This window comes from Sinocyclocheilus grahami, unplaced genomic scaffold (genome assembly GCF_001515645.1).
Source record: "Sinocyclocheilus grahami isolate Dianchi unplaced genomic scaffold, SAMN03320097.WGS_v1.1 scaffold313.1, whole genome shotgun sequence".
NCBI lineage: Eukaryota > Metazoa > Chordata > Actinopteri > Cypriniformes > Cyprinidae > Sinocyclocheilus > Sinocyclocheilus grahami.
In genome coordinates this window covers 429,089-440,119 of record NW_015505492.1, presented here as the reverse complement: position 1 = coordinate 440,119, position 11,031 = coordinate 429,089, and the positions used below count along the sequence as shown (strand labels likewise).

Genomic DNA, 11,031 nt, shown 5'->3' with positions numbered 1-11,031 from the left:
CTCACTCACACACACACACACACACACACACACACACACACAGCTCGCGATCCACACGCAGCTGAGCCTCAGAAAATCAGCGACCACTAGATGGCACTAGCCCCAGTCACATGTGTGCATTCCATTGAGTAAGGTTTTATAAAGTTACCTAGTGTTTTCTTTGTTTCTTTTTGGTTTGGCTATTCTCCTCTACCCGTAGAAATATAATAAAGATGTTTCATTGAACTTGTTCTAACTTAACTTGTAAGATACATGTATAAAATGTATGCAGTACATGGATAATTGTGCGTGCATCTATTAATCATTTTGAGTCTAATATCATCACATACTATAGTCTCTCATGATTAATAACGTAGTTTTGTATGTGAGTTTTGTATGCTTTATTTGCAGGATCAACATGAAATCAAGAATCTTTTGAAAGTAAGTTAGCCAGTGAGTAATTTAACCTTATGTTAGGTTTTTAAAATGGCATTAGTAAAAACAAGCTTTTATATGCATTTTCAGGCTGTAGTAGGAGATGTACCCATTCAGGATGTGTGCTACAATCCAACCACAAGGAACCTGATGATTCGTCTTGCTGACACATGCGACAGGTACTGCTGGACATCCAGAGGCTGAATATAACAAGGAAGAACATTATATTGAGGATGGATTTGTATTTGTGGATATTAAATTAGATAAATAATGTCAAGAGAGAAACAGAAGACAATTCGCTCAAAGCAAAAAGAGAGAATTTATTGCAAATTTTATGTCAAGTACATTTTTAAAGCAACATCTAATCATGCAAGAATTAATAGTATGTTGGTAATATTGTCCAAAAAGGCAGTTTATTTTTGTATCCAAATCATCATGCAAGGTTGTTGACTGTTTGTTGTTGGCAGATCTGAACTTACATCTTTGAAGCCTGAAGCAGAATCCCTGCTGAAAAATGAATCTACTGGGAAAATTAAAGGTGTCATTGTTACAATGAAGGGAGCTCCGACTGCACAACCTGGATATGACTTCTATTCCCGTTACTTTTCTCCTTGGTTAGGGGTCCTTGAAGATCCAGTCTGTGGTAAGCTGAAATAATCACATCATTCTCAAAATGCAGCAGCCTACAATACATGTGGAGAAATCTGTAGAAGCTTCCGCATGTGAAAGTAAAGCCATGAATTCAAATAGGTTATAAATGAAAGTGCAATTTTAGAGGTCAACCGATGTATCGGTTTTGTCAATTGGCACCGATAGTTGTTTGCTGGAAGCAAGGCCGCTCCCTACCTCGCACCGGCCACACATCAGCTAAGGACGGCCCTGGCTGGAACAATCAGCTATTTGCAAAAATCCATGCCGATAGTTTTTCCTATAGGTTTTTTTTTTTTTTTATCAGTCGGGGCTAAAGCGGTTCCATGAACAACTATTTAAGTTCATGCAATCTTACTAATTTGATCCAGGTTCAATGAATCTAGATAATTTGATGTGCACGCTATTCTTAAGCAGCCTTTAATGTCAATCATGACTGAACGTGACGCGTCCGGTGTGACCTGACGGAATACCTGCGAGTGAGAGTTCTCCTAGACGTGGTGCTACGCTTTTGCCCCGAGTGACTGCCATATTTTGCTATTTTGATTAGATAATCATCAAGTGTTCTAGAATAGAAGCAGTTAAAGTGTGAGAGTATACATACAATATCCATATGCATGTAATTTCAATGCTATGGCCTTTGTGTGTAGATATTAAAGGGGTCATATGATGCTGCTAAAAAGAACATTATTTTGTGTATTTGGTGTAATGATATGTTTATGCGGTTTAAGGTTCAAAAAACACATTATTTTCCACATACTGTACATTATTGTTTCTCCTCTATGCCCCGCCTTTCTGAAACGTTCTGATTTTTACAAAGCTCATCTGTCTGAAAAGCGAGGTGTGCTCTGATTGGCCAGCTATCCAGCGCATTGTGATTGGCCGAATGCCTCAAGCGTGTGACGGAAATGTTACGCCCCTCACCGTATTGTGATGCCGTGTCCTGGCCGGAGCGACGAGACAAAAACATTAAAACCCACTATAAACGAGGCATTTGTTGCATCCAGTGGGGACAAATCTTTTTACGCGTTGCGTTGCATCACGCCGCGTAAACATAAAACCATGTCTGCATTTGTGATCGGAGAAATGACAAACTACAAACATTACTCTACACTGCTCAAAACTCGAGTTTGAATCGTCAGTGGCAAATTCTTTAAATATAAAAACCATACTTACAGACTGTGAGTCAGAACAGCCGGCATTGTAGTCTACTCTTCCAGGATCAGGAAACAGTCCTCCATAAAATCCGCTGGACACATCTGAATATTTGGGTTAAACTGTTCTGGAACAGTGTTGTAAATACAATTTAACCACTGATTTCTAGTCATGTCCTCTTTTGGAAGGCCAAACAAAGTAGTTTCTCTTTCACAATGAAACGGTGTCTCACACCGTCGCCTTGAGTGAGAGGAGGCCGGAGGCCTAGAGTGAGCCGTGGTCTAGAGTATGCATAGGCCGGCTTGAGTGAGCAGAGGTGGCGGGCTTGAGAACGGCACGGCCGGCGAATTCAACGAAGGAGCGTCCGGTGGGCTTGCGGCAACCACATGTGACGACCCCGGGCTGGACTTTGCTTCGTCCACGGTGAAAGCTGATTCGGCGATCGACAGCGCGAAGTTGATGTATTTCCTCAGCGACCAGCACGGATCAACTCCAGGCATGACGAAGCAGATATCGTCCTCTTGGAAGGCCAAACAAAGTAGTTTCGCTTTCACAACGAAACACAGCACCTTCACGACATGGTGGCGGCAGCAACAACAATACTACAGCAAGAATAAAAGTTACGCCTTCTTTCTTTGCGTGAACATTTGGGCGGTGTTATGCAAATCTTCCCACATAGTGACGTAGATATGGGGGGGCATGGTAGAACGAGCCGTTTAGGTAGGCGTGGCTGACTCGTAACTTTTATAAAGAATATCTCTTTGGATTTGAGACTTTAGTCTTTGCAACTTGACAGATCTTCTTTATGCACCAAGAGCTTGTAACACTCCAAAGAGAAAGGAAAAATTGAAATCGCATCATATGATCCCTTTAAAAGATGGCCATCTAGTTAGAGTATGTTAATTTCAACATCATCTAGTATGGCTCAGTACTGTTTTTTTTTTTATAGTGCAGCACTGTTTTAGTTTTCATTCAGTATCCATTTTTAAAGAACTATCGGTTGATTAATCGGTATCGGCCCGTGTGGTCCAGCCTAGCTATCGGTATTGGTAAAATCCACTATATGACTTTGTTTCTTGCTTTAAAAGACTAATACTTATTTCTCAAAGGGTCTGCGCATACAGTTCTTGCTGCCTACTGGTCTGAAAAGCTGAACAAAAAGAAAATGTTGGGTAAAGGCCTTTTCTTTCTTTTTTCCCCCTTCACTAAAGAATCAAAGGACCCATTAGTTCACATGAATGATTTAATTAAATAGTTTTCTCAAAAAACTTAAAAAATTTAAAATAAAATGCACAATAAAGTTCTATTCTCTCCTATTTGTTTTCCCAGCATACCAGTGCTCCAGTCGTGGGGGAGAGTTGGGGCTGGAGATCAGGGATGATGGTCGACTCAACATCATTGGTCAGGGACAGATCATTCTCCAGGGAACTCTTAAACTCTAGACAACCTGCAAAACCTTCTCACTGAATGTGTTAATAGCTTAATGGAAATAAGTCAATTTTCTTTATTAACCCTCCGGCCCTCTTCTGTCATTTTTGCGGGAAAATTTTTTTATTTTGAAATTTTAAAGATCTTAGCTTCATCAGAATGAGATAACACTTGGTGACTTTTGTCACATTAGCAATATGAACCATAGACTGTAAAAAAAAGATGGACGACGCATCTCCTATTCCTTCCACTATATAAAAGTGAAGCCAAAGCATCTCTGTATGGCCGCTGCCATCTTGAGTAAATGACGTCATTTGGAGCCAGAGTCTGCGCAGTAGAGATTTGTTTGGAGCCAGAGTCTGCGCAGTAGTGTCGTGAGGTGGAGCCAGGGACGGATTATGACTTTCAGAGGCCCCGGGGCCAATTATCTCCAAGGCCCCCCACCCCACCATACCATTTTTTCCCCGTTCTTTCCCTTAGCTGTGCATTCACAGTAACAGAAAGTGGAAGTTACGATCATGAATATTCAAACCGTTACTCCACGTCAAATGCCTACGCTACCCTGCGCTATAATAGCACATTGTACAGGGTTTACAGAATCAATATTGGACTAATACACTTTTCTGATATTTTTTCTAAAGTCTAATAGCTACAATGAATAATCAACAATACGGCAAATTGAGGCGTATGAAACACGTCTTTAATGAATTAACTGTCAAATATACACATACTTAATGCATCATGAATCAAAAAATTATTTGTCACTAAACAACTCTGTGACAAACATCACATGTAAAGTTTAAACATCAGATCATTACATATAAGAAACATTTTTTGCAGGTCCTGACAATTATACAAACCAGCATGGTTACAGAAACAATTTCTTACAGGAGTTTCTTTCTTGTCTTCCTCCTCGCAAAGTCATCCACCACTTTATCGAAACTGAGCTCTTTTAAGAGTTCAGACTCAATGGCCATGAGCGACAGAGAGTTGAGACGTTCTTGGCACATTCTCGTTCTCAGTTCGTTTTTAACTCGAGACATTTTAGAAAATGAGCGCTCTCCCTCGCAATTCGTAACTGGCAGTGTTAGAAAAACACTTAACGCAATGTACACGTTTGGAAAAGTTGATTGTAAATTCAGATTAATAATTGGTGTTGTTTACAGTCTGTCTGAAGATTCTAGTCATATAATTTAAAAACCAGCTGTCCTCCTCACAAAGATTTTATTAAACATGTTTAATATTTGCAACTGGTGGCGCCGGCGAATGTCTATACTCTGGAGATGCATTCCCTAGGCTGTCAAACATCATTCATCCTTATTTTTCTGATTTTGTCAAACACATCTTATTTTTAGTGTTTCTTTTGTAATAGGCTGTAAGTTAACATTGCAAGTTAATTGTTTTTAGGCTATTCATTTTGTTTTGCAGATGGAAAAAAGTGAAACAGAATTCTGTAAAAATCCAGAATAAGCTCTGATTTCTATTTTTTCCCCCCATAACATTAAGCATCCTTTTATTTCAACCTGGAGTCTAATAAATGTTAAACAGGAAGAATAAAAAGGTAGCTTTTCGGTAGCCGGATCGGTTTAAGATTCTAGTCATATAATTTAAAAACCAGCTGTCCTCCTCACAAAGATTTTATTAAACATGTTTAATATTTGCAACTGGTGGCGCCGGCGAATGTCTATACTCTGGAGATGCATTCCCTAGGCTGTCAAACATCATTCATCCTTATTTTTCTGATTTTGTCAAACACATCTTATTTTTAGTGTTTCTTTTGTAATAGGCTGTAAGTTAACATTGCAAGTTAATTGTTTTTAGGCTATTCATTTTGTTTTGCAGATGGAAAAAAGTGAAACAGAATTCTGTAAAAATCCAGAATAAGCTCTGATTTCTATTTTTTCCCCCCATAACATTAAGCATCCTTTTATTTCAACCTGGAGTCTAATAAATGTTAAACAGGAAGAATAAAAAGGTAGCTTTTCGGTAGCCGGATCGGTTTCCTACGTTGTTGTGATTTGATCTGAACGGAAACAGCGTATCCGTGTGACGCAGCTGACACAGAACAGCATACGTTGTTTACGTCCAGCGGATATTCTCCAAAATGGCACCAGGGTGATGCGGAGGAGACGAATCGTTGAATAAAGTCTTTTTTTTTTCTTTTGCGCACAAAAAGTATTCTCGTAGCTTCGCATAATTGCGGATGAACCACAGATGTCACATGGATTATTTTACAGATCTCCTTGCTACGTTTCTGGACTTGGGAACATTTCAGTTGTATTGCTGTCTAGCAGGGTCAGACAGCTCTCAGATTCCATCAAAAATATCTTAATTTGTGTTCCGAAGATGAACGAAGGTCTTACGGGTTTGGAACGACAAAAAAATTTACATTTTTGCCCAGAACTAACTAATTCATTTTTAAGGACTCATTTGACAATAACAGTCTACATTATTGTTTGATCATAGTAAAAAAAAAAAAAAACGGACTAAATGTTGCAATTAACTAAATTAATCAGGAAATGCTTGATGACACATTCACACAGAACGTTTTTACTTTGAAAAACGCGAGACACGAGGAGTGGAATGGGGGTAAAACGCGTTTTAGGTCAAGTTTTAAAGGGGTCATATGACGTTGTTTGTCATTTCTCCGATCACAAATGCAGACAGAGTTTTATGTTTACGCGGCTTAATGCAATGCAACGCGTAAAAAGACAGTATAAGTCATTATAATCAGTCATTATGTCCCCACTGGTAGCAACAAATGCCTCGTTTGTAATGGGTTTTAATGTTTTTGTCTCGTCGCTCCGGCCGGACACAGCATCAACAGTATGGTGAGGGGCGTAACATTTCCGTCTCACGCTTGAGGTATTCGGCCAATCACAACGCATTGGATAGCTGGCCAATCACAGCACATCTCGCTTTTTCAGACCGATGAGCTTTGTAAAAATCGAAGCGTTTCAAAAAGGCGGGGCATAGAGGAGAAACAATAATGTACAGTATGTTGAAAATAAAGTGTTTTTTTAACAGGTTGTGGCAGGTTGTGTTTGTATGTTATAATACATCGTGTACACTCACTAAACAAAGAGTGACAGTGACAGAGCAGAGCCAATTCATAAAAGAACAATATTTAAAAGCACACATCCAGTTTTGTATGAGTGAAGGAAATCCGCTTGGGAGTGGAGAGATTCGTCCTCGCGCACATGGATCACGTGCCTACACATGCCAGGATCCGCCACTGCCAGATGCAGTTAGAAATTTACTAAAAACAAGCCTATCGCAAGACATCTGGTAGGGGGGGCCAGCCAAATTTCAGGGGGGGCCGGTGCCACCCCTGGCCACCACGTAGACACGCCCCTGTCTATGCCCCCCTTATTCACATATCTGTATTTTTAATTTCACTATGTGTACTGTTGTTGTCTCAGAGTCTGCACTATAAGCTTTTTCTGTCACCAAAACAAATTCCTTGTGTGTGCAATGGCAATAAATCTCTTTCTGATTCTGACAAATAGTACTTATTCCTATACCCTTTACACAAAGAAAGAAACTCAAAGAGTGGTTCAAATAAATATAATTTGAAACCGTTTGGGACAGACAATGATTCTACACAGGGCCGTCGCTAGCGGGGCAAAAGGTGGTGACATTTCTAAGGGCCCCGGGCTTGAAGGGTCCCTCCTTCCGGAACACGTTTTCAAGGGGGCCCACAGCAACAACCTGCATTGGGCCCCGGATACCCCAGCTACAGCCCTGGTTCTATAAAAGATTTGGAAGCCTTCATATTTACAGGGCCCAATAGTAACAGGAGTGCCTGAGAGCCCTCACAGACCAAAAGCCTTGTTCAAGAGGCATTGTATAGGCTAAGGGACACATACAGTGGTGTGAAAAGGTTTTTGCCCCCTTCCTGTTTTTTAAATTTTTTGCATGTTTGTCACACTTAAAAGATTCAGATCATCAAACAAATTTTAATATTACACAAAGATAATGCAAGTAAATACATTTTGCATTTACTTGCATTATCTTTGTGTAATATTAAAATTTGTTTGATGATCTGAATCTTTTAAGTGTGACAAATATGCAAAAAAATAAAAAAACAGGAAGGGGGCAAAAACCTTTTCACACCACTGTATATTCAAGCATAAATAAACATATGTTTTCATTCTTAATTGGTTTTTCGTACCAAACTGGATCGTGCAACATTAAAGCCGAGGGCCCCCCCCGGGCTCTTGGTAGTCAAGGGCCCCTGGGCACTGGCCCCATTGGCCCGGTCAGTAATCCATCCCTGGGTGGAGCCGCGGTATCAAACTCTCGCCCAAACTCCCGCAGGCCTGTTTTTATAGCATCAAATTACTAGCTAAAATCAAACTGATCACAAAAACTAACAATTGAACATATATCAGCGTGATAACAACTATCTTAAATTACCAAAACCATCTTTCGGAAAATTGTATTGGAAGTGTAATTTATTTTTTTATTTTGACTCAAGTCCATTTCGTTTACATGGAGAGGGCGGGGTTTATGATCTGTACTGCAGCCAGCCACCAGGGGGCGATCAAAGAGCCTGCAGCTTCACTTTTCAGGACGTTGAGGCACACCCGATATGAACACACAAAAAAATCATGGACATGATTCGGATAACCTAAAAAAAATGAAGAAATTGTCTAAAAAAACAACAGGAATCCAAAAGCCTCGGTATAGGTTTCTAATACAAGAGGTTACGCAACATTACACAAGTTTTTATGTATTGGAAGTGTAATTTATTTTTTTATTTTGACTCAAGTCCATTTCGTTTACATGGAGAGGGCGGGGTTTATGATCTGTACTGCAGCCAGCCACCAGGGGGCGATCAAAGAGCCTGCAGCTTCACTTTTCAGGACGTTGAGGCACACCCGATATGAACACACAAAAAAATCATGGACATGATTCGGATAACCTAAAAAAAATGAAGAAATTGTCTAAAAAAACAACAGGAATCCAAAAGCCTCGGTATAGGTTGCTAATACAAGAGGTTACGCAACATTACACAAGTTTTTATTTTTTAATGCCTCCAGATGGCCCAATTCTCACTTCAAAAAATGGATTTTAAATGCCTTCACTATATTTTAATGTGAAATATTGCATTTATTAAAAAATAGTAAATAAATAAGTAAATTAAAAAATATATATTAATTCTAGTGGAGAAAATAGCTCATTCAATTGTATAAACATTGCATAGTATCCTAAAATTCCCTCAAAATCATAAATAATAATAAAAAAATATGATTGAACAAAAATATATTACATTTCAAGGCTTTGGTCACTTTTGATCACGAAGGAAGCAAGTGTGACTCCTAAACGAAGAGGGCCAGAAGATCTGCAAACTGATGTTTCGTTCACTGAATGGACAAATGTGGTTACTTGCATGCCAAGATGCAATAAAAAATATTTGGTTTTAAAAGTTTGCAGATCTAAATGGATGTTTTATACATTTTATTGCAGAATATTAATAAAATTGTCTATTTTACAGTCATAAGGAGACACTGAAGTGAGAGATCATATATTTACAAGAAAATACCAATAAGTAAAAATGCAACAAACAACAATACTGCAACTGGTTTAGTGTAGCTGTTCATTACAGTCCTTTCTATCAAAGTTATCTGACATTATCAAGATGAAGTTGTTCTGACACCGTTTAACTCTGAGTTCTTGTCATGTTTTAGTACCATTTTCTGAACTGTGATAGTGTGAGAAATGTTGAAGACGTCTGAATACATTTTGGTTTGACTGCAAGAATGTAATTCAATCATAACAACTCTCTGAAGATTTTAGCATGGTGATGGATATGACAATATCCATGTATATATATCCATATCCATTAATGTATTTGGTCTTGGCGGAATAGATCTGCTACACTGCTACACTGCTTGTCGTTTGATTTGTATTTGTTATTTATTTTAATTTTAGTAAAATTATGTCTGAATTTATTATGTCTGTATAGGTCTTTTATTAAGTTTTATTTTTATTTGAGTTATTTTAATACTTCAAAAAACTAAATGGAAATGAAATAATATATAAATTGAATTTATAAATGTGTATGTACATATATACAGTATATATGTATGTGTGGTTGTACATACACACATATGTAGTTGTTTTTTTTAGTGTTTGGCTTAGTGTTATGTTAGAATCATTATTATACTCTTATACTGTAACAAAGTTCGTAGTTATATATATAAAACAATCATAACAACTCTCTGAAGATTTTAGCATGGTGATGGATATGACAATATCCATGTATATATATCCATATCCATTAATGTATTTGGTCTTGGCGGAATAGATCTGCTACACTGCTACACTGCTGCAGATCTACACAGGTGGAGCTGGGGAAGGTGGAGGGTTTCAGAGAAACTCTGAAATCGCTGCAAGAATCTCAAGTGAATGCTAGCCAGCCATATAAATGCAAGGCAGTAAGCTCGTTGGCTGCATATGCAGCATGAACCAATCAGCTTGTGTCAAGATGTTTAATTCTCTGAATATCATCAGTTACATTAACAACCCGTCAGTCTGTGCCATCTAGAGTTTCATGACTGAACTATATATATATATATGTTTTGTATACTGTGTGGAGACGTGCTGATATCGCGTTTGGTCTCGTTCTATATTGCGTATCTTGTCAGTGTCTGCACTTGCTTGGCCATTTGTTGCGGAGAAAATAAGGAAAGTGTGTTCAAGCGCTAGCAGAAAACAGTGTAAAGAAATAGTCTTTGAGAGAAGCAGTCTTTATCAGCGGAAGTTAAAAGCAGCTCATAAGTGTATTTACTTGTCTCATTGGTGTTTAGTGCAGTTGTCGTTGCTAGGAAACTCTTGTTTTGTTTACTGTGTGGAGACATGCTGATATCGCGTTTGGTCTCGTTCTGTATCGCGTATCTTGTCAGTGTCATTTGGCCATTTGTTGCGGAGAAAATAAGGAAAGTGTGTCCAGCTGAATTAATTTTGTATATTGTTAGACGGGTATAAAAAAAGCTTAGTTTAACGCGGCAGCGGTCGTGTGAAGGCCTCCTCGTGTGAAGACCGAAGAGTGTAAAGTAGTGTTGGGTCGTTCTTGAACGATTCGTTCGTTTTGAACGATTCTTTAATGTGACTCGGGAAGAACGAGTCGTATCGGGGAGCGATTCGTTCAGTCGCGCATGCGCAACATCCTATAGGTTTTGTACTGGAATTAGTCAAGTAGTTGTGTTTGGCAGTGTTATTTTTTAGGATTACTGAAACTACTGTCAGTTTGATTTGTATTAGTTATTTATTTTAATTTGTTAAATTATGTGTGAATAGGTATTTTATTAAGTTTTTAGTTTTATTTAATTTGAGTTATTTTAATACTTCAACAAACTAAATGGAAATGAAATAATATAT

The 11,031-nt window shown here is 38.4% G+C and overlaps 1 protein-coding gene across 1 annotated transcript in view; it reads left to right on the top strand.

Moving 5' to 3' along the window:
• The window catches only part of LOC107601825 (phenazine biosynthesis-like domain-containing protein), a 37,440-nt gene that overhangs the window by 11,009 nt on the left and 15,400 nt on the right, over positions 1-11,031 (top strand). The window contains exons 5-9 of the mRNA XM_016294134.1: positions 391-420; positions 505-593; positions 882-1,057; positions 3,327-3,389; positions 3,547-3,618. Of these exons, the coding sequence (XP_016149620.1) occupies positions 391-420; positions 505-593; positions 882-1,057; positions 3,327-3,389; positions 3,547-3,618 (430 nt within the window). The remainder of the gene's footprint in view (positions 1-390; positions 421-504; positions 594-881; positions 1,058-3,326; positions 3,390-3,546; positions 3,619-11,031) is intronic.